This window comes from Narcine bancroftii, chromosome 1 (genome assembly GCF_036971445.1).
Source record: "Narcine bancroftii isolate sNarBan1 chromosome 1, sNarBan1.hap1, whole genome shotgun sequence".
NCBI lineage: Eukaryota > Metazoa > Chordata > Chondrichthyes > Torpediniformes > Narcinidae > Narcine > Narcine bancroftii.
In genome coordinates, this window is record NC_091469.1 from 293,543,482 (window position 1) to 293,567,305 (window position 23,824).

At 45.2% G+C, this 23,824-nt stretch overlaps 2 protein-coding genes across 8 annotated transcripts in view; one reads left to right on the plus strand and one right to left on the minus strand.

Moving 5' to 3' along the window:
* The window catches only part of LOC138746492 (L-lactate dehydrogenase A chain-like), a 28,984-nt gene extending 12,023 nt beyond the window's left edge, over positions 1 to 16,961 (minus strand). Inside the window, exons 1-4 of one of the 5 annotated variants that reach the window (XM_069904704.1) lie at positions 16,565 to 16,961; positions 11,730 to 11,868; positions 8,614 to 8,731; positions 2,935 to 3,099 (exon numbers count right to left, since the gene is read on the minus strand). In XM_069904704.1, coding sequence (XP_069760805.1) covers positions 2,935 to 3,060 — 126 coding nt within the window. In that variant the 5' untranslated portion in view covers positions 3,061 to 3,099; positions 8,614 to 8,731; positions 11,730 to 11,868; positions 16,565 to 16,961. The remainder of the gene's footprint in view (positions 1 to 2,934; positions 3,100 to 8,613; positions 8,732 to 11,729; positions 11,869 to 16,564) is intronic. The other 4 variants (XM_069904724.1, XM_069904697.1, XM_069904733.1 and 1 more) reach the window with 4 other exon arrangements.
* The window catches only part of zdhhc13 (zinc finger DHHC-type palmitoyltransferase 13), a 56,229-nt gene continuing 49,159 nt past the window's right edge, over positions 16,755 to 23,824 (plus strand). For 2 of the 3 annotated variants that reach the window (XM_069904678.1, XM_069904685.1), the window contains exons 1-2: positions 16,755 to 16,863; positions 22,157 to 22,299. In XM_069904678.1, coding sequence (XP_069760779.1) covers positions 16,834 to 16,863; positions 22,157 to 22,299 — 173 coding nt within the window. In that variant the 5' untranslated portion in view covers positions 16,755 to 16,833. Of the gene's footprint in view, positions 16,864 to 17,758; positions 17,844 to 22,156; positions 22,300 to 23,824 lie in introns of those variants that run through there. The other variant, XM_069904688.1, reaches the window with a different exon arrangement.

Sequence of the window (23,824 nt, forward strand, 5' to 3'; positions counted from 1 at the left end):
CACAGCAGCATGCTGCAATCATTTGCCATTTAAATAATAATCTGACCTTCCATTTTTCCTTGCAAAGTGGATAATCTTACATTTACCAATATTGTACTCACTCTACCATACTTTTGCCTTTGCACTTAACCTATCTACATCTCTCCACAGACTTTCTGTATCCTCTGCTCAATTTGCATTTCCACTCAATTTAGTGACATCAGCAAACTTGGATACATTACTCTCTATCCCCTCTTCCAGATCATTTATGTATATCGTGAACAGTTGCGGGCCCAGCATCAACTTCTGTCATCCCCCACTCGCCGCCGATTGTCAACCAGAAAATCACCCCTGTATCCCAACTCTCTGCTTTTTATTGGTTAACCAATCCACTATCCATGTGAATACATGACCCCTCCCAAACTCCACATATCCCTATCTTCTCATCTTCTCTACGTTTTTTATGCAGCACCTTATCAAACACATTCTGGAAATTCAGATAAACAATGTCCACCTGCTCCCCTCTTATATCCGAAAAGAACTCCATTAAATTTGTCAAGCAGGTCCTGCCTTTATTGAATCCATGTTCTGTCTACCTGATGAATTCATTTTGCTCTAGATAACTCGATATTTCTTCTTTACTGATAGCTTCAAGCATTTTCCCAACTGCAGATATTAAACTAACTGGACTATAGTTCCCTTACTTTTACCCACATTCTTTTTTGAATAGTGGTGTGACATTTGCAGTCTTCCAATCCACCAGGACCTGCCTGGAGTCCAGGGAATTTTGATAAATTATCACCAAATCCTCAACTATAACTTCTGCCATTTCTTTCATTACCCTGGGATATATTCCAGAAGGACCAGGAGATTTATCTATCTTTAAACCCTCAAGCTTTTTAACATACAATCTCTTTAGTGACAGCCATTACATCCAGGTCCTCACCTCCCATCATATCCATAACATCCATCTGGCATATTCACATGTCCTTCACCGTGAATACCAACACAAAGTAGTTATTCAAAGCCTCAGCCATTTCTTCATTACCCAATATCGATTCCCCCTTCTCATCTTCCAAGGGAGCAGCCTTGCTTTAGGAACCCTTTTGCACTTTAAAAATTATAAAAACTTATACTATCAATTTTTTTTTGTGTTAATCTTTTCTCATTGTCTACCTTCCCTCTATGGCTCACTTCATGTTTCTTTGTTGCTTCTTAAAGTTTTCCCAGTCTTCTATTTTCCCATTCCTCTTGGCAATTTTGTATATACAAGCTTATAGTTTGATGCTTTCCTTGATTTCCTTAGTTATCCAATGCTGGCTGCCCCCACTCTTATTGTCCTTGTTTTTAACTAGAATATACTTTGTTGAACACTGAAAACTCTCTTTGAAAGTCCTTAACATTCCTTCTATATAGCATGCGTTCCCAGTCTACCTTAGCCAACTCCTCCCTTTATAGTATCCCTTGTTCAGGCATTACACGCTTGTTTAGACCAAACATTTGTATCCTTTATTAGCACGATAAACTCAGTCATGCTGTGATCTCTCTTTCCAAGAGGACCCCTAATTACAAGATTGCTAATTTTACTTGTATCATTGTACATGACCAGATTCAAGATATTATGTTCCTTTGTTCAGTTCAAGACAGCCATCACCTGAGCAGTCTATGATGCCCTCCTCAAAGTTGCCTCGATCAACCTGATTCACCCAATCTATGTGCATGTTAAAGTCCCCCATGATGAAGCTGTTCTATCCTTACATGGCTTTGATGTTCTTGGTTTATTGCCTGTGCCACTATAATGTTATTTTGGGTGGTGTAAGGTAAAACATCATGAGATGGGAATGTGTAGGGAGTTACCCTGTACAGGGCAGTAACAAGAAGGGGAGGTGTCCTTGTACTCCTGTTAGGTAAAACATCATGAGATGGGAATGTACAAGGCTGTAACAAGATGTGAATGCATCCTTGTACTTACAAGATAAGAGAGACATTGATGGATTGAGAGGCAGGAAGCTAGCAGGGAAAGGATAGCAACAGTTTTAGTCATTGGACAAGTAATGATATGATGATGTTCTAAGCACATATCCAAGGGTATAAAAAATCACCATTTTGCTGATAACGGCAGAATGCATTCTCCGACTAACATGTTTAGTCGCAAGTGTTACAATCCGGTAATAAAGAACAAAGAACCCTGATTTCGACTCAGCCTGGTGTTTGTCTCACTCATTCATGAACAAAGCAGACCTAACAGTGGCCAAAAGACAACTCCCACTAGTGATTTTTTTTTCCCTTTTCCCTAATCTCTACCCAAATGGACTCAACATTTTGCTCCTGCCATCTTACATCCGCTCTCACTTTTGCCTTGATCTCATCCTTATCTAAGAGTGCTACCCCACCTCCTTCACCTTCATGCCTGTCCTTCCTTAATACCTGATATCCTTGGATGTTTAATTCCCAACCCTCTTCACCCTGTAACCACATCTCTGTAATGGTCACTAAATTATACCCCTTTGTACTGATTTGTGCCCAAGTTCACTGCCCTTGTTTGGAATACTATGGGCTTTCAGATAAAGTGCCCACATTATGCTTTAAAAATCTGGTAATCTTGCCTTTTTTGCACTTGACTTTGACCCACCCCACTCTTACTTTTATCTTTTTAACTTTTGCTTTTATTTTATCCAATTTTTTTTAACCCCCTCACTATTTATTTGAAAGCCCTGTCTACAGTCCTCACCAGGATACAGGTCTCAATCACAGTTTAGATGGAGCCCATCCCCTTTGAACAGTTCCTTCCTTCCTCAATTTCATTAAAATAAGGTTCAAAAAGAAGAAATATAAATGCACTTTGCTTGTTCTGTGAATATCGAAGTTACATTTGGATCTTTAGATGAGATTGAAAAACAATTGAAACTGATACACCTAATAAGGAAGGTAAAACTAAGGAATGTGATACATTACCTTCTGCAGAAGGCAAAAGGCACATGACATGCCAACTTTCCCTGCACCCACTATTGTGATCTTGAAAGAAGGTTTGACTGACACTGATGGGGACACTTCTTTCATTAAATTATGTCGCACATCCATTATCTTTTATTGTGCTGCCAACCTTGAAATATCAGAAATCTGAAGAGGATAAATAAGAAGACATGGGTTCATATAACACAAAAGATGAGCAACATTTTAATAAAAATGGTGACAATTGCCAATAAATTTTGTACTGAATCTGGGCTTCGTGAAACTTTTGCAGGTTTAATGTTGGATGACTCACTTCATAGAGATTTGTATATTAAAGGAATTCATTTATCCCAGAAGGGAAGAACACATATGGTGAAAACACCATAGGTTAGCCGAGCTGAGAAATTTGGTTGAAGGCAGTAGAATCAATAGTTTAAAGAAAAACGGTTTCTGGAAGTAAATAAAAGATGTGTTATTTCACTATTGAAAAGAGTGATATCACAAGGATCTTTATCAATAGTGAAAAAAAACAAATGCTACAGTAGCAGATTAAATTGCAGGAATAGAACAAAAGAACAAGTTGTATCTCTATTCAAATTATTCCAGTAGTCACACCACTATTTTTGCACAATCAGAACATCACCCTGCATGCACGTTGTCCTCGGGACAGCTGCAGTGGAGTGGAGACTGGCGTTGAAGTGCCAGTTAATGGAGTAGACAAAGACGATGTGGTCAAACAATAATCATGGCTTTTATTAGCAGAAACTCATGGTACAATAATGAAAGACAATAGATGCAGATACAGTTCTATCCAAGGGGAATGTCCTTAACAGTAGAGATAATGCACAGCCAATGTTAGTACAGCAAGGCTCGCCAGAGGGGAGACAGGCGGCTTGGCTGACATTCACCACAGTCTCCCCCTGGCAGAAGAAGGGTTAAAATCAAAAGAACAGCTGCTAGGAAAGACTGAAGCAAACGATACATGGATACCATGTTTGGCCTTGAGATACTCTAACAGCCAAAATACACCAGTAGCTAGCAAGCAATCGAAATATAATGAGATGTTTTATGAATATGTCAGCCTATCAGGTTGTTTACGAATTCTGGTGCTTCGTCTCAAAACCTTCTGGTGCTTTGTCTTGCAACCTTGGGAACTGGTACAGGTACTGGGTCAGTAGTGTAGGAAGGAGTGACTTCTGGACCCGCTTCAGAATCGCCAGCGTGAGGCAGTGGAGCTTCAGCATGGCCATCTGAAAGCTGACTAGGGATCACAGGCTGGGGGGGGGGTGGTGGGGGGGTGAGTCCAACCTCTCAGGCTCACTCTGAGTAGGGGTGCGAGGAAGGGGCGAACCAGGCAAGGCCAGATCTCTTAGGGGTACAGTGTCAGTAACATGAGTGTAGTTGGGGTTAGTATGCAGTAACTGAACTGGTTAGACTAGGGGATCTGTTTTATGCGCCCGAGCGTGGCTCTTCAGCAGCATGGTTCCAGGCTCAGATAAACAGGCTGGCCAGTCCATCACAGTTCCTGATTTCCTAGGAAAGGCAAACATACGTTCATGAGGTGTTTGATTTGTTGTAGTACACAATAAAGACCAAATAGAATGTAGAGCCTCAGGCAGCACCTCCTGCCACCAGGTAGCAGGGTAACCATGTGTTTTTAAAGCAAGATTAACAGTCTTCCAGACTGTAGCATTAACCCTTTCAACCTGCCCATTGCCCTGCGGGTTGTAGCTCATGGTACGGCTGGTGGCAATCCCCTTTCGTAGCAGGGCTCGCTGCAGTTCAACACTCATGAATGCTGAGCCTCTATCGGTATGAATGTAATTGGAAAAACCAAAAATGCTGAAAATTCTGTCAAGTGACTTAATGACAGACGCTGACAAGATGTCAAGGCAGGTATCGCAAAGGGAAACCTGGAATATTCGTCAATTACAGTAAGGAAGTATACATTTTTGTTGTAGGAAGGTAACGGCCCTTTAAAATCCAAGCTAATCCTCTCAAAAGGTTGGGTTGCCTTGATGAGAGTGGCCTCTGGAGCTTTGAAGTATTGCGGTTTGCATTCTGTGCAAACAGGAGAGCTTTTAGTCAGTTTCCTGACTTCTTCCAGAGAGTAAGGAAGATTGTTAGCCCTTATGTAGTGGAAGAATCTCGTGACTCCTGGGTGGCACAGTCTGCTATGGATCTCTTTTAGTCCCTCCAGCTGAGCACCAGCAGCAGATCGTGACAATGCGTCAGAGGGATCATTTAACCTGCCCGGTCTGTACTGGATCTCATAATTATAAGTTGAGAGTTCTATTCGCCAGTGTGCAATCTTATCGTTCTTGATTTTACTTTTGAGTTTAGTACTGAACATGTAGGCTACAGATTTCTGATCAGTGACAAGAGTAAATTTTCTGCCAGCTAGAAAGTAGCAAACAGCTTCAATAATAGCCTGGGCTTCTTTTTCAATGGCAGGATGTTTAAGTTCAGATCCGCGTAATGTGCGGAAGAAGAATGCCATAAGTCTGCCCTTTTGATTAAGGGTTCCTGCCAAAGCACAATCTGAGGCATTAGTTTCCACTTGGAATGGGACATCCTCATCAATGGACGAGAGTGCAGCTTTGGCAATATCAGCTTTAATTCTCTCAAAAGCCTTCAAGGGCATTGGAGAGAGAGGAAAAGATTTAATGTCAAACAGAGGGTGTGCCTTCGTGGCATAGTCCCGAATCCATTTGCAGTAGTAGGAAAAGAATCCCATACACCTTTTAAGGGCTTTTGCCGAGTTTGGGGGTGGTAACTTCTTAAAGGGGGGGGCCATTCTTTCTGGGTCGGGGCGAATTTCACTCTTGCGGTCAATGTAGCCCAGAATGGGTAGCTCTGTCGTGTTGAACACACATTTGCCCTCATTAAATGTAAGGTTGAGTTCTTTAGCTGTTGCTAAAAATTTCTTTAAGTTGTTGTTGTGCTCAGCCTGTGTTTTCCCACAGAGAGTGACATTATCCAGATGGGGAAACGTACCCTGTAACTCATACGTCCTAACAATCTTACCCATTTCCCTCTGAAACACTGACACACCATTGGTGACTCCAAAAGGTACCCTTTTAAACTGGTATAACCCCCCCCCAATCTGCCTCAAAGGCTGTATAGGGTCATTCCTCTTTTTTTTTTTTAAAGAGGAATGGTAAGCTGTTTTGAGGTTGATAGTGGAGTACACTTTGTATTGCGCTATCTGATTAGTCATTTCATTGATGCGTGGCAGGGGGTAGGCATCTGGGTTAGTGTAACGGATGATTATTTGGCTGTAGTGAATAGCCAGTCATTTCTTAATGTGAATTTTCACAACTATCACCTGGGGTTGCCACGGATTCTTACTGGGTTCAATTACTCCCTCTTTAAGCAATCTCTGGGTCTCAGCTTTGATAAATTCATGATCTTCTTTGCTGTAAGAATGGCTCTTAGTGGCAATCAGCTGACACTTGGGGGATAAATCACTGAAAAGGGGAGGAGCTTTAATCTTTAATGTGGACAGACCGCAGTAACTAGCACAGGGGATGGTAAGTGTGGGTAGTGGCACTACACTGTTCATCGGAGATTGAATATCTAACCCCAGTACTACAGGAGCACAGAGCTCCAGCATAATAAAGAGCCATACATCAGCCAGGCAATGTTCCTGCAAATTTAAAGTAACTTTACACTTGTCCCATAAAGTTTTTATAAGTTCACTACAAGCCATCGATATCTTTCGGTTTGCTGGATATCTCTGCAAATTTAAGGCTCTGGCAACTCTCTCGTGGATGTAGCTGTCAGTACTCTCCGAGTCTATTAGACAATCAAGAGTCTCACCATTCACCTCCCCCTTCATAGTTGACCGTTCCAGTCCGTAACATCCCCCAAGCTTTGGAGTCAATCAAAAGGGCAGGTTGAAAGGGCTAATGCTACAGCCTGGAAGACTGTTAATCTTCCTTTAAAAACACATGGTTACCCTGTTACCCAGTGGCTGCCTGAGGCACTACATTCTATTCGGTCTTTATTGTGTACTGCAACAAATCAAACACCTCATGAACGTATATTTGCCTTTCCTAGGAAATCAGGAACTGGTTGGACTAGGGGGTCTGTTTTACGCGACCGAGCGTGGCTCTTCAGCAGCACGGTTCCAGGCTCAGATAAACAGGCTGGCCAGTCCATCACAGATCCTGATCTCACCTCGCCGTCACTTGAAGTCGATTCAGTCTGCTTGTCTGAAGAATCCCCCTTTTCACAGTTGTCTTCCATTCCTGCAGCTCCAGGATGCATTTTCTTGGTGCTTCTCTTCTTATCAGTGGGAGTACTTTTCTTCTTACACGCTTTAGCAAAGTGGCCGAGTTTCCCACAATAACTGCAGGTAGCAAACTGAGCCAGGGACTTCTGTCTGGGGTGCCAGCTATTATCACAGAAGTAGCATTTTTCAGGAGTTCGCCTTTTTCTTTCCTTTGGGGTTCCAGCACTCCTGGATGTTTCCTTTTCTAGCATTTCACTGGACTGCATGACACTTCTCAGTGTTTTGGCTAGAGTGACTGCCCGGTCATAGGTTAAGGGCTCTGTCTCCAGCAGCCTCTGTCGGATGTAACTGGAGTCAATCCCGTTGACTAAAGCATCCAGTTTCAAGGCATTGCGGTGTTGTTGCACATTGCCTGCCCTGACATCACATTCATTTGCCAGTGAGCCGAGAGCCAGTGCATAGGCAGCATCACTTTCCCCCGGTTTCTGGTGTCTAGTCACCAACTGGTGTCGATCAAGCACCACATTCCGTGGTGCTGCATAGTAAGCAGTCAGACGTTCCTGGGCTAAAGCCAGAGTGGTGGCTCCTTGCGTTACGGCGAAAGGGACCTCACCCAGGAGAGAGTTCAGGTGGCCCCACTGTATCGCCTCATCGACCACGCTGTTTTGAGCCATGTTGTAATCGAAACAAGCAATCCAGTGGTTGAAAATTTCCATGGCCCTTGGGGCAGACTGGTCGATTATCAGCCGCTCTGGCTTGAGGGCTGCATCTATTTCTGCTAATAAAATTGAAGTGCCAGTTGATGAAGTAGACAAAGACGATGTGGTCAAACAATAACCATGGCTTTTATTAGTAGAAACTCATGGTACAATAATGAAAGACAATAGGTGTTTATACAGTTATATCAAAGGGGAGTATCCTTAACAGTAGAGATAATGCACAGCCAATGTTTGTACAGCAAGGCTCGTCAGAGTGGAGACAGGCAGCTTGGCAGACATTCACCACAGGAGGCCACCTCTCTGCTGAATGTAGATGCACAAAAAGTGTGTGTGGAGATGGATATAAGGGTCCTCGTCAAGGTTTGTCCCCATTAACAGTGTGATCTACGGACTGTTCCCAGGGACACATTCTGAGTCCAACATCCAGAACTGCTTGAAGACCATCAACTCAGTGAAAGATGCACTTTGGTCAGCCCGAAACCTGTTGGTCTTTCAGCACATGGTGACGTCAGTCCAGGAATGCGGCTGGGGTGGGGGGGGGGGGGAGGGGGGGAAGAAAGAAAGAAAAACCAAGGTATCACAGTGGTGGCAACAGAGTATGTAAAATGTATAATGACAAGTATGTATCAATATGTACACTATAATTGTAAAAAGTTTTGAACAGTTTGTCTTGTAAATAATTTCTTGTGAATAAAATATATTTTGGGGAGAAATAAAAGTACTCACAGCACGATCAGGTATGTGATCAGGTACATTCTGTTCATGAAATGCATGTCCAATCAGGATAATTACCATCCAACCAGTCTCTGTTCATCAGCAGAGTGAAGGAAGCCACCATCAGAATCTATTGTCAAGAACAGGTCACGAAATTCATGCCTACATTTTGTCATACCTTGATGAAGAGATTTTTTTTGTACAGGGTGATGACGGTGGCATCACGAAGGTCCTGAGGCAGTTTTCCTTGGTCCCAACAAAGCTTGAAAAACTCATGCAGTTTGACATGCAGAGTTTTGCTGCCAGCCTTCCAGACCTCTGGGGGGATTCCATCCATAGCTGCTGCTTTGCCACTTTTCAGTTGTTCGATTGCCTTATATGTCTCATCCTGGGTGAGGACCTCATCCAGCTCTAGCCTTATGGGCTGTTGAGGGAGCTGGAGCAGGGCAGAATCTTGGACTGAGCGGCACCAAGAGATTTCTTTAGGCAGTCCTTGTACCTTTTCTTTGGTGCACCTCTGTCACGGTGGCCAGTGGAGAGCTTGCCATATAACACAATCTTGGGAAGGCGATGGTCCTCCATTCTGGAGACGTGACCCACCCAGCGCAGCTGGGTCTTCAGCAATGTGGACTTGATGTTGTCAACCTCTGCCATCTCGAGTACTTCGACGTGAGGGATGAAAGCGCTCCAATGAATGTTGAGGATGGAGCGGAGACAACGCTGGTGGAAGCATTCTAGGAGCCGTAGGTGATGCCGGTAGAGGACCCATGATTTGGAGCCAAACAGGAGTGTGGGTATGACAACGGCTCTGTATACGCTTATCTTTGTGAGGTTTTTCAGTTGGTTGTTTTTCCAGACTCTTGTGTAGTCTTCCAAAGGCGCTATTTGCCTTGGCGAGTCTGTTGTCTATCTCGTTGTCAATCCTTGCATCTGATGAAATTGTGCAGCCGAGATAGGTAAACTGGTTGACCGTTTTGAGTTTTGTGTGCCCGACGGAGATGTGGGGGGGCTGGTAGTCATGGTGGGGAGCTGGCTGATGGAGGACCTCAGTTTTCTTCAGGCTGACTTCCAGGCCAAACATTTTGGCAGTTTCCGCAAAACAGTACGTCAAGCGCTGAAGAGATGGCTCTGAATGGGCAACTAAAGCGGCATCGTCTGCAAAGAGTAGTTCACGGACAAGTTTCTCTTGTGTCTTGGTGTGAGCTTGCAGGTGCCTCAGATTGAAGAGACTGCCATCCGTGCGGTACCGGATGTAAACAGCGTCTTCATTGTTGAGGTCTTTCATGGCTAAATAGAATAATACCTAGTGTCGCCGAGAATATTCTCCCAGAATCACAGTGCGGCTTTCGCACAAACAGAGGAACTACTGACATGGATTTTTGCCCTTAGACAGCTCCAAGAAAAGTGCAGAGAACAAAACAAAGGACTCTACATCACCTTTGTTGACCTCACCAAAGCCTTCGACACCATGAGCAGGAAAGGGCTTTGGCAAATACTAGAGCGCATCGGATGCCCCCCAAAGTTCCTCAACATGGTTATCCAACTGCACGAAAACCAACAAGGTCGGGTCAGATACAGCAATGAGCTCTCTGAACCCTTCTCCATTAACAATGGCGTGAAGCAAGGCTGTGTTCTCGCACCAACCCTCTTTTCAATCTTCTTCAGCATGATGCTGAACCAAGCCATGAAAGACCTCAACAATGAAGACGCTGTTTACATCCGGTACCGCACGGATGGCAGTCTCTTCAATCTGAGGCGCCTGCAAGCTCACACCAAGACACAAGAGAAACTTGTCCGTGAACTACTCTTTGCAGACGATGCCGCTTTAGTTGCCCATTCAGAGCCAGCTCTTCAGCGCTTGACGTCCTGTTTTGCGGAAACTGCCAAAATGTTTGGCCTGGAAGTCAGCCTGAAGAAAACTGAGGTCCTCCATCAGCCCCCCCCCCCCCCCCCCCCCCACATCTCCGTCAGGCACACAAAACTCAAAACGGTCAACCAGTTTACCTATCTCGGCTGCACAATTTCATCAGATGCAAGGATCGACAACGAGATAGACAACAGACTCGCCAAGGCAAATAGCGCCTTTGGAAGACTACACAAAAGAGTCTGGAAAAACAACCAACTGAAAAACCTCACAAAGATAAGCGTATACAGAGCCGTTGTCATACCCACACTCCTGTTCGGCTCCGAATCATGGGTCCTCTACCGGCATCACCAACAGCTCCTAGAACGCTTCCACCAGCGCTGTCTGCGCTCCAACCTCAACATTCATTGGAGCGCTTTCATCCCTAACGTCGAAGTATTCGAGATGGCAGAGGTCGACAGCATCGAGTCCACACTGCTGAAGATCCAGCTGCGCTGGGTGGGTCACGTCTCCAGAATAGAGGACCATCGCCTTCCCAAGATCGTATTATATGGCGAGCTCTCCACTGGCCACCGTGACAGAGGTGCACCAAAGAAAAGGTACAAGGACTGCCTAAAGAAATCTCTTGGTGCCTGCCACATTGACCACCGCCAGTGGGCTGATAACGCCTCAAACCGTGCATCTTGGCGCCTCACAGTTTGGCGGGCAGCAGCCTCCTTTGAAGAAGACCGCAGAGCCCACCTCACTGACAAAAGGCAAAGGAGGAAAAACCCAACACCCAACCCCAACCAACCAATTTTCCCTTGCAACCGCTGCAATCGTGTCTGCCTGTCCCGCATCGGACTGGTCAGCCACAAACGAGCCTGCAGCTGACGTGGACTTTTTACCCCCTCCATAAATCTTCGTCCGCGAAGCCAAGCCAAAGATGAAGAGATTAATCCCAACACGTTGGTTATGTATCTTCATCTTTGGTTTCGAAAGGACACTCACTGTTCGACCTGCCGAGTTTCTCTAGCATTGTTTTTAACTTGGGAGGATAATCACAACTCTCCATTCTCTAAATCCTGAAATTTCCCACAGCACTAGAAAGCCAGCGGCGGTTTAAGGCGGTGACTCTCAAGGGTCGTCAAGGGTAGGGAATAAAGTAACTTGCCGGCAACGCTCAGATCTTCAAAATATCCTTTGACCGTCATTTTTAACAAAAGGTTCCAATTCATTTGCACAACTATTTGAATATTATCCCCGTAAGCACTGCACGTCTCACCTGTTTTAACTTAATCTCCTCCACCGTTTTGCTTTCTTAATTGAAATTCCTCCTCGTTTCTCATGGATGCAAAGTTCACTCCAAAGTCCACACCCTCGTCAATGCTCAGCGCTGAACTTTGAAATGCAGTTCAGCGAGCCTGTTGATTGTAACGTTGTTGAGACAGCAATACAAGGAAGGAGGCACGCTACCTCCCAGCACTCCAGCCGTGCCCACTTACCGGGACCAACCCCGCCACGCCTGACGTAACACGAGGGCAACAGCAAAACACCGCGTGAAGCGATGGAAGAGCGCAACATTTGGAAATGCTCAGCCTGACGAGCAGAACGGTGCGCGGTCACTGTTTCTGCTGGGTTAGCTCTCATCAGCATTGGAAACATTTTGGAAAGCAGCATGCTTAAAAGAGGGGGGAATGTGGAGAACAGGAGAGGGTACGCAGGGAAGGACATAATATGGTGCAACAAGGCTGAGATCAAATGATAAATGAGATCATGGTCTAATTGGGTCAGTTTTAATCATACGCCACAGCATAAACGATATGAATTTGGATGCATGCTGAGCCCACTGTTCTACTCACTCTACACCCATGACTGTATGGTTAGTCACAATTCCAATGCTATCTATAAATTTGTTGATGACACCATGGTTGTGGGCAGAATCACAGATGGCAATGAAGAAGTGTACAGGAGAGAGATAAATCAGCTCGTTGAATGGCACTACACCAACAGCCTTGCGCTCAATGTTTGCAAAACCAAGGAGATGATTGTGGACTTCAGGAAGAAATCAGGAGAACACAACCCAGTCCCCAATGAGGGGTCAGCAGTGGAGAACTTCAAATTCCTGATCTCAAGTCACATTTCTGAGGATCTGTCCTGGCTCTCAAAAACTTCCATAGGTGCAGTATGGAGAGCATTCTAGCAGGTTGCATCAGTGTATGGAACAGAGGTGCCAATGTTCAGGACAAAAAAAAACTCGAGGGTTTTGGCTGTTGGTGTAGTGCCATTCAACGAGCTGATTTATCTCTCTCCTGTACACTTCTTCATTGCCGTCTGTGATTCTGCCCACAACCATGGTGTCATCAACAGATTTAACTCAGCTTGCAACATCATAGTCACCAGTCTTCATTAAGGACATCTACAAGAGGCAGTGTCCGAAGAAAGTAGCCTCTATCCACAAGGAACCCCATTATCCAGGCCACACCGTCAGGTACAGGAGCCCAAAGACGTGCATTTAGAGTCACAAGGACAACATTTTCTTCTCTGTCATCAGATTCTGTCCGGAATGAACAATTAACCAGACACTGTCTGACTTTAATTTTTTCTTGCACTCTTTTTGTTTATTTTGTAAGGTGGTTGATATAAATGTTTGCACTGTGACGCTGCCGCAAAACAACAAATTTTGTAACATGTTCATGACAATAAGTTCTGATTCAGTCCCACAGGGTTTATTCACTGATGCTTTTATGAAAGGTAAATATACCACAGATCATGGTTCTGAAATGGATAAAGAGTCCTTACTTTTGCCTTTTAACATACTTTCCAGGAATCATCCTTGTAAACCTCCTCTGCACCCTCTCCAACAACCTCACATCCTTTCTAAGATAGGGGGTCCAAAACTGCACACAGTGCTCCAAGTGAGGTCTCACCAGTGCCCTATAGAGCCTCATCAACACCTCTTTACTCTTATACACTATTCCTCTTCAAATGAATGTCAACATAGCATTCGCTTTCTTCACTATCAATCCCACCTGGTCATTAACTTTCAGGTTTCACTGGACAATGACGCTCAAGTCCATTTGCACTTCCGAGATTTGAATTTTCTCCCCATCCAAATAATACTCTGCCTGTTTATTTCCACTGCCAAAATGTAGAACTGCACATTTCTCAATGTTGTATCACATCTGTCATATTTTTGCCCAGTCTCCTAATCTGTCTATATCCTTCTGCAACTTTATGGTTTCTTCAACACTTACTGCTCTGCCACCCATCTTTGTGTTATCTGCAAATTTGGCCACAAAACCTTTCATTCTATAATCGAAATCATTAATATAAATTGTAAATACCAGCAGCCCCAAGGCTGACCCCTGTGGAACACCACTTGTTACAGGCAGTCATCTTGAACAGGATCCCTTAATTTCAACCCATTGCTTCCTGCCTATTAGCCAATTTTCTATCCATGGGCTCTCATCTTATTAAGCAGCCTAACATGCGGCATCTTATCAAAAGCCTTTTCAAAATCCAAATATTCAACATTCACAGCCTCCCCTTTGTCTATCCTACTTGAGATTTCTTCAAAAATCTCCATGGGTCAAGGCAGACTCTGTGATCTTGCTCTGCTAAGTGTTGAAGGAGAAAATGAAGCAACTGATTTTGATCACATCATCGATCAATTTGCATCAGTGAAAGCAAGAAAGGAGCAGTTATAATTTTCATGTGGTGCAATTATTTGTTCATTAAAAAGTTAACGAGCTTGACTTGTATTTTTGAGCTGATATTATGGGAAGGTTATCTGAAAGATGGGTTTGGACAGGGATACAATTTCAGTGCTTGCCTTAGGCACTATTTTCTCTAGACACGCCCCTGGGCAAATGGAACTATCTTTGGTAGACAACAAGGATGAATTGGGCCAAATGGCCTGTTTCTGTTCTGTATGGTTCTGATTTAATGAGAGGATGCAGAAGAGATTTACTGTTATGTGGTCAAAACTAGAAAATTAAAGCTATGAAGAAAGGTTATTTGTAATTGGAAAAGAGGTGGTTGTTTGAAAAAAATGAGGTGTCTAGATTAGATACAGTAAGTCCTTATCAGAGGGGTTTTTAAAAAAGGCAGCAAAATTTAAAATAATTGGAACAAGAATTTGAGAATAATTGGAATGCACTGCCTGAAAGAGTGGGAGAGACAGAAATCTAATTTTATTTAAGCTGTACTTAGATGTGTACTTGATGCTTTGAAACCTGCAGACGAGGGGATAGTCTGAGTTAGTTTGCCCGAGACCAAAAAAGGCTGAGGAAAGACCTGACACAGACATGTTGTGAAGGTTCGAGATAGGATAATGGGAAACTTTCCCCCACAGTGAAGATATCTAAATCTAGATTTATGGATTGGTGTACCAGATGTAGCAGGGATTGGATGAGAAGCATTTTCACCAGAGGGTGGATGGAATCTAAAATGTATCACACTGAGTGGGTGATAGAAGCAGTGACTCTCACAACATTTAAGAAATATCAAGATGAGCAAATTCTGATAATGGATTAATATCAGTGAGGAGAGTCATCTGGTCATCAGTAAGATGACAGGCCCTTTTTCCCAGCTCCTCCAAGTTCCCAACCTAAGCCAGTCTCATTTGCCACTGTTTGACCCATATTCCGCTGAATCTTCTCTATCGAAGTGCCTGTCTGAATGCCTTTTAAATATTGTAATTTTACCTGCTTGAACTGCTTTCTCTCACAGGTCTTTCCATATATCCGCCAAGTTCTGCATGAAAAACTTGTCCCTCAGACCCTCCCCCTCTAAAAAATGTTCCCATCTCACTTCAAGTCTATGCACCCTCATTTTAGACTTCCCTACTTTGGGTAAAGGATTGTGACCATTCATCTTGTCTGTACCCCTTGTGATTTTATAAACCTCTGCAAGGTTTCCCCCTCTCAGTCTCCTGCACTTGTCGTGATACGACCACCAGCCTACTGCAGGGAGCGATCTCTGAACCTGCAGGAAGGCTACCTTAGAGGCTGACTCCACCTGTCCAGCTGTCAATCAGCTGACCTGAATAAAAACCTGAGCTGGCCCCTCCTGAGACAGTCACAGAAGGAGCCACCAAGGCTTGAACTGGTGTTCAGTCCCAGACTTTTACTGGAATAAACCCTGTTGTAGTCTTTTGAGTTTGTGCTACCTCAGTGCACCACAGCACTCCAGCCCTAGCCTCTCCTCATAACTCTAATTCCAATAGACAGCACAGACCTGGTGGGTTGATAGTTTTTGAATCAACTGCAGAAACAAGCATATGTTGAAAAGTAATTTTAAAACATAATCCTGGAGAAACTTGGTACATCTGCAGGACTGATTTACTGCATCCAGTGCTTCCTTTGTGGCATTCTCTTTGTCGGAGAGACCTGTCGCAGATTGGGAGATCGCTTTGCTGAGCACCTCCTCTCCATCTGCAACAACAATAACCTCCCAGTAGCCAACCACACTCCCACACTCACATGGCCTTACGCACTATCCCACCTAGACCAACCGCAAATTGGAGGAACATCACCTCATTTTCTGTCTGGGCACTCTCCAGCCAGATGGCATGAACAGTGACTTTTCTGCTTTCTACTAAATCTGCTCGCCTTTACTTCCCACAACCCCCCCCCCCAACTGTCTTTCCAGTTCTCCCTCCCTTCCCCCTCACCCACCCAGCCATCCCTTCTCCCCCTCATTGCTGCTGTGCCCTCCTTCCTTTCTCCACCGATCAACCCCTGCCTTTGGTGAGGAAGCCTCTTCTGTTTGGGATCCTGCCAGCATTTTGTTCGCACCTTGATGACTCAACCCCAAAATGTCGGTTATGTATCTTCACCTTTGCTACGTAAAAGACAGTTTCTCCAGCACTTTGTGTTTTTAGATCAAACAGTGTACTTCATAACCAACGTTTCAGGCTTGAGCCCTCATCAAGGTATCTTCGGATTTTACCTATGCTACATTAAGGACCCTGTTTGACCTGCTGAGTTTCTCCAGCATTGTATTTTTATTTCCACCACGGTGTCAGATAACTTTCATGTTATCTACCAGCTGAAGGCTCCTTCAGTTGACACTTAATTTCCCAGAGTTGCAAACTCTTGATTGTGGGAGGCTTACAACTTGACTGATTATCTTCTCCGACTTGAAACGGATCCTCCAAGCTGAGATACTCCTTCTCAAGTTGTTTTGCACTGGAGATGTTAATACCTGCGCCAGGTTTGCCTGACCTAGTGGTCAGGCCGAGCCCATCCAGGTGTCGAGGGCCCCAGTTTGGCTTTTCCGTCGCCGTGGAGACGCAGGTGCTGCGTGATGACGCAGGCCATTGCACGCACGGTGGATGGAAACAGGCGCGGGAGAGGAAGTCGGAGCGTCTCGACGTGTTGGTGATGGACGATTGGGCCGAGCGCGGCCGTGAGGTAAATTTCAGCCGCCGCCTCCCCCCCCCTCGGAGTTGGGGGCCGCCGGGTTGCGTGAGAGGAGGGGAAATGGGAAGAGGCGTCGGGACTTTGGTTGTGGGGAGGGGGGGAAGGGGGAGGGGGGGAGGGGGGAGGGGGAGGGGGGGAGGGGGGGAGGGGGAGGGAGGGGGGGGGGAGGGGGGGAGGGGAGGGAGGGGGGGAGGGGAGGGAGGGGGGGGAGGGGAGGGGAGGGGGGGGAGGGGGAGGGAGGGGGGGGGGAGGGGGGGAAGGGGGAGGGGGAGGGAGGGGGGGGAGGGAGGGGAGGGGAGGGAGGGGGGAGGGAGGAGGGGAGGGGATGGGAGGGAGGGAGGAGGAGGGAGGGGGAAGGGGGGAGGGGAAAGGGGGATGGGGAGGGGAGGAGGGGGAGGGAAGGAGGAAGGAGGAGGAGGGGGAAGGGAGGATGGAGGAGGGGAAGGGTGGAAGGGGGAGTGGGAGGAGGGAGGGAGTGGGAGGAGGAGGGAGGGGGCAGGAGTGAGGATGGTGGTGGGGAGGGTAGGAGGTCCAGGCCTGGGTTTGGAAGGGGAATGGGGAGGAGGAAGGGGGAGGGGAAAGGATGGGGTAGAGGGTAGAGGAGGGAAGGGGGTAGGGTGGATTGGGGGGAAGTGGAGAGGGGGATGGAAGGGAGGGATGGGAAAGGAGGTGAGGGAAAGGTGTTGGAGGAGGATGGTGAGTCCGGAGGGGGAGAGGGAGAGGGGGAGCAAGGAGGTGGTGGAGAAGGGGTGAGGGGGAGAAAGAGGGGTCAAGGAGGAGGGAGGATGTGGGGGCGAGAAGGGTGATGAGGCAGGCCGTGAGGACAAGGAGAGAGCAAGTGGAGGGAGGGAGGAGGGTTCTTCAGACACGTTAACGGAAGCTGAGGCTAAGATAGCTGGTGCAATGGAAGAGATATTTGCATCATCATTAGCCATGGGTGAGGTACCAGAAGAGTGGAGGTGGCTAACAAGGTAACTTTATTTAAGGAGGGCTGCAAAGATTACCAGAGAACTACAGGTCAGTAAGCCTGACATTAGTGGTGTGCAAGTGTGCATTTAGAAAGTTTAGGTTAGGACACATTAACGAAAGTCAGCATGGCATTGAGCATGGGAAATCATGTCACGCAGATATAATTGTTTCTTTTGGTGACCAGAAAAAATGAGTGCTGAATGTGGCAAAATGGATTTTAGCAAGGATTTAGATAAGATCCAGCATGGAAGGCTGGTTTGGAAGGTTAGATCACATGGGAATAAGGGTGAGCTAGCCAATTGGATTTAATATTAGCTATGTGGATGGAGTCATGGTGGTAAAAGAGGGTTGTTTTTCTTTTTGGAGCCAGTGACTGGTTTTGTGCTGTATCCAGTTCATTGTTATCTCTTAATGATTGGGATGACAATGCATTTAGCATGGTTTGAGAACATTTATGGCTGACACCAAAATTGGTGGTGAGGAAGGCTGTCTGAACTTGCAACAGGATCTAAATGAATTGGGCAAGCAGGCCAAGGAATAGTGGTGGAACTTAACTTGGATAATTGTGTTGTGTCGCACCTACATAGTACGGCCCACCCCTGCAGCAAGCAAACTGGCCTCAGCAGTCACAGACATAAAAGCAACCGATGGCATCTAGTGTGGTTTTAGACGTGGGGCGAGACTCATACGGGAAGCCCACATCACTTCTGTCCCGCTGGACGCGGGGGTTAAAGGGAAAGGGCACAGGTGATGGAATCACAGGCTTTTGTTTTTGAGTAAAGGAGTTCGTACTGAGACATTGCTGGACTTTGCTTGTTTCTTTTTTGCTCGTTGTGGCGCACTGCCATATTGGTGACCTCGGCCATTGAAAAGTGTTTGAACCCACAAAAAAAATGAGTGATGCTAAAGCAGTTTCCTTGAAGCTACCAGTATTCTGGACAACTCAGCAACTCATATGGTTTCAGCAGGCAGAGGCTCAATTCAAGGTCAGGAACATTCTTGCAGATGAAACCAAGTATTTCTATTGTGGCTGAGCTTGACCAAGAAACAGTGGGCCGAATAGTCGATTTTCTCCAGAAAATAAGTATGAATCACTCAAAGCCCCATTGTTGGAAATATTCAACCTATCACATTGCGAACGAGCCACACGTTTACTTCATACAGGTGGTCTGGGTGACCAGGCGCCGTTGGCGTTGATGAGTGATATGCTGGCTCATTCCTTTATTTAATCATGCTTCAAACCACATCCTCCTCCATGATGTTCTGCCACCATTAACTTTTACCTATCCTCCCTATCCTGTATCCTTGCCACATGTTTCATCATGTCTCGCCACCCTTGTCTTTTGTTCCTGCTTTGATTATAATTGTTCAATGGTAAAAATGAATAACAGAATTAATTGTATAATAACTGAATTAATTGAATAGTAAATATAATAGTAAATAATCATTGATTAATAGTTACATAATGTAAGTATATTGTTGAAAGTAATAAAAAGTAATTGTTTCCATACAACGAGACCAGCAACGTCAATTATGATGACGATTTTGGTTGGTGTTTCTATGACCAAAGGTGGGGATCCAGAGCCCGCGGATGCCGTCCACCGTGCCAGTTTCCGGGAAACCAAAGGGCCAGCTGTCACCAATGGCTATGGCAGCTGGCCACCGGGATAGGCTCCTGTATATCTGGGACAGACATACAGGTGAGAGATGGGTGCAGAAGTCAGTGTCCTCACTCCCTCGGTTCATGATACTTGGACAGAAAAGACTGGACCTCGAGGCGGCCAACAACAGCACCATCCAGACCTATGGTACGCAAACTATCCCGTTACAAATCCATGCCAGACATTTCAAATGGCCATGGTAACGCAACCATTGCTGAGTGCAGATTTCCTCTGTGTGCATGGTTTGTTAGCAGACCTTAAAGAACGACATGATGACGGAATTGTTTTCCAAACTGCTCTTGCCAGCTGGGTTGCACGATTTGGTCTCCCTACCCATGTTACTTCGGGTAGAGGAGTTCAATTCATGTCAACTGTATGGTCTGAGGTAGCGCAGCTGCTGGGAACTCAGCTCCACCGGATGACAATGTACCACCCACAGTCCAACGGCTTAGTGGAATGGTTCTACAGGCACCTAAAATCGTCCTGATAGCATGCTTCAGAGGACAGACTGGGTGGACAAACTCCCCTGGGTCCTTCTGGGCATCTGCACGACACCCAAAGTGGATTTGGTGGCATCTTCAGCTGAAGATCTTCATCATTCAGCTATGGCACCGGCGAGCAAGATGACGCACGAACAGAGATCCTCTCAAAACTCAGGGAGATGCTAAGGAATTTAGCCCTGAAAACCATATTACACCATGGAGTAGTACCATCATATGTACCTGACAACCTATAATGGGTGGTTTAGTGTTTGTCTGCAGAGGATTGCAGATCACCCCTGCAACAGCCAAATTAAGGGCCTTGTAAAGTAATTTGGCACAACGGGATGATCTGTGTCTTGGACTTTGGGGGCTGGGAAGAAACTTTCAAACTAGACTGCCTCAAGCTGGTTATGATTCTGACCACTCACAAATGAGGCAGACCTTGTGAAAAGGACAATTGAGCGACCACTGCCACCGCTGATACCGGTTCTGGGTGGGCGGTCATGTAGCATTACACCTACATTGTGTGCTCCACCAGCCCCAGCAGTTGTGGACCGGAAAGCAACCGACAGCATCTAGCAGGGTTTTAGATGTGGGGTGAACCTCGCATGGGAAGCACATGCCAGACACGGGGTTAATGGGAAAGGGTGTGGGTGTTTGAATCACAGGATTTTAGTTTTGAGTAAAGGAGTTCGTACTGAGACATCGCTGGACTCTGCTCATTTCTTTTACACTTCTTGCTCAACACAGCCAACCTCCATTGCTTGTTGTGGCACACTGCCATAATTGTATATTTTGACATGTCAAACCAGAGCAGATCTTGCACAGTATATGATAGGGCCTTGGGGAGTGTTGTAGAACAGAATGAGATGTACAGTTCCCTTAAAGTGGTGATAAAGGTTGACAAGTGATGAAGAAGCTTGTCAGAAAGAGCATAGGTTGGACATCATATTACAACTATAAAATAATTGGGGAGACGGTATTTTGATAATATATTTGTGGTCAACCAACTTTTGTAAGGATGTCATTGAACTGGGAACAATGCAGAAAAGCTTCACAGGGATTTTGCTGGGCATGAGATAGGGATAGGCTGGGACTTTTTTTCCCCCTGGAATTTAGAAGGCTGAGGAGACACTTTAAGGAGACATAAAATCATGAGGGGCTTTCGTTTTGCCTCCACCTGAGAATGTCCTACAGCTCTGTGTTTTACATTTCTTTCTACAGCACTATGCAGGTTTCATTAAAGCTTTCAACCATGTAACTTCGTCCATACCCTATCCCCACTGCATCTCTTGCCTCACCTTGTCAGAGGTGATCTTGTTGTCTTGTCTATTCTCTTCTTCCTCTCCTCCTCCAATGAAATATGAAATTAAACTTGTTTTCTTATTTCCCCATTTTTTTGACCTGGAATGTTAATTCTGTGTATTTTTTTTGCAGGTGTTATTATTGTTGCTAATTATTTCCAATAGTTTGTTTTTATTTAATGTTTTAGATTGATCAATATACTTTGAATAGGGTTGATTTGAATAGGAGGCTGGCTGTCATGCCAATGCTCCAATTAGAGTCCAATTTTAATTGCTCCACTTGTTGAGTTTACAACAATAGTAAAAGCTTGTGAGTGACAATGGATTTGTACAAATAAAAGTGACTGATATTTTAATGACATTCAAATTTTAACAGCTATATTTCCTTTAAATTTGATTATACCTGGACTTTGATTGGTCAGGCTTTAGTAAGACATTGTATTTTTGTGCTTGTACATTTTGTTTCTTTTCATTAGATATCTATGCTGAGAGCTGGAATTGGTGTGAGATTTAACGAAATGTCATCAGTTTGAAATGTTCACCCTGTTTCTTTTTTCACAGATGCTGCCTGAACCTGCTGTTTCCAAGGTTTTCTTTTATTGTTCTGATTGGAATTTATGTTGAACATTCTTCCAAATGTGAGAAAGGATAGAACAAATTGGCAGTTCGCGGACAATTTTTAGTTCGTGTAATTTTCCTGACCGGCGAAGCGCCTCCTTGTTTTATTGTATGATACCGAAGCAATACTTCTGTTTCCTATGCATGGAATATTGCATCCAGCAGTATCAATTGTTTCACTGCTGTTTTAAGATCAATTTTTACCTGTTAGAATTTTTAGCTATCTCATTGAGAATATTCTTGCTTCCAGTGCAAACTCAATTGTCCTCATGGAACTCAAAAACACCAGGAACTTTTGAATAATTCGAGACAAGGCATGAATCCTGACAAACATTGCAGTGACCTTGCCTTCATGGAAGATTACAGTAACTGGGATATTGTAAGAGCCACACAGTAAGTTCTAATGGGTGTTTTTTACAATTGGGCATGTAAGTACTTTTGAGGTTGACTGATCTGTGAAGTTCCTGCAATTTCTTTTCCTGTGTTATGCACTCTTCTGGACTTGAGGTCATAATATTGTGGCAATGAGTGAGACCTGGCTACAGGAGGGGCAAGACTGGCAACTTAATATTCCAGGATACATTTGTTTTAGATGTGATAGATCAGGGGATAAAAAAGGGGGAGGAGTTGCTCTGCTTGTTAAGGAGGACATTACTGTCGTGAGGTGGCAGGATGGTCTGGAGGGATCGTCCAGGTGAGGCTGTTTGGGTGGAATTGAGGGGTGAAGGAGGGATGAGGGTGCTAATAGGGGTGTATTACAGACCACCAAATGGGCCAAGAAAATTAGAGGAACAAATTTGTAGGGAGATAACGTATATGTGTGAGAATCATAAGGTCGTGATCATGGGAGATTTTAACTTCCCTCACATTGATTGGGATACCCATACAGTTAGAGGGCTGGATGGGCTAGAGTTCGTTAAATGTGTTCAAGATTGTTTTCTAAATCAATTAGTAGAAGAACTGACTCGGAACGGTGTAATACTGGATCTCCTGTTAGGGAACAAGCTAGGTCAGGTATCGGACATTAATGTTGGAGAACAAATTGGGTCTAGTGATCATAACTCTGTTAGTTTTAGGGAAGAGCAAGGAGGGGCCTAAAGTTGAGGTTCTGGATTGAAGAAGAGCAAATTTCGAAGGAATAAGAAGGGATTTGGGGAGTATTGAGTGGGACAGGATATTTTCAGGTAAGGATGAAAATGAAAAATGGAGGATATTCAAAAAAGAAATTTTGAGGGTCTTCTTTTCTTTCTTTGGCTTGGCTTCGCGGATGAAGATTTATGGAGGGGGTAAAAAGTCCACGTCAGCTGCAGGCTCGTTTGTGGCTAACAAGTCCGATGCGGGACAGGCAGACACGATTGCAGCGGTTGCAGGGGAAAATTGGTTGGTTGGGGTTGGGTGTTGGGTTTTTCCTCCTTTGCCTTTTGTCAGTGAGGTGGGCTCTGCGGTCTTCTTCAAAGGAGGTTGCTGCCCGCCAAACTGTGAGGCGCCAAGATGCACGGTTTGAGGCGTTATCAGCCCACTGGCGGTGGTCAATGTGGCAGGCACCAAGAGATTTCTTTAGGCAGTCCTTGTACCTTTTCTTTGGTGCACCTCTGTCACCTCTGTCACGGTGGCCAGTGGAGAGCTCGCCATATAACACGATCTTGGGAAGGCGATGGTCCTCCATTCTGGAGACGTGACCCATCCAGCGCAGCTGGATCTTCAGCAGCGTGGACTCGATGCTGTCGACCTCTGCCATCTCGAGTACAGTAGATATGTCCCAGTGAGGATCAAAGGAAAGGCTGGAAGTCATAGGGAGGCTTGGTTTTCGAGGAATATTGGAAATTTGGTTAGGAGCAAAAGGTACAAGAGGTATAAAGAGCAGGGAGCTGAGAATTTGAAGGAAGACTACAAGGAGTGTAGAAGGAATCTTAAGAAA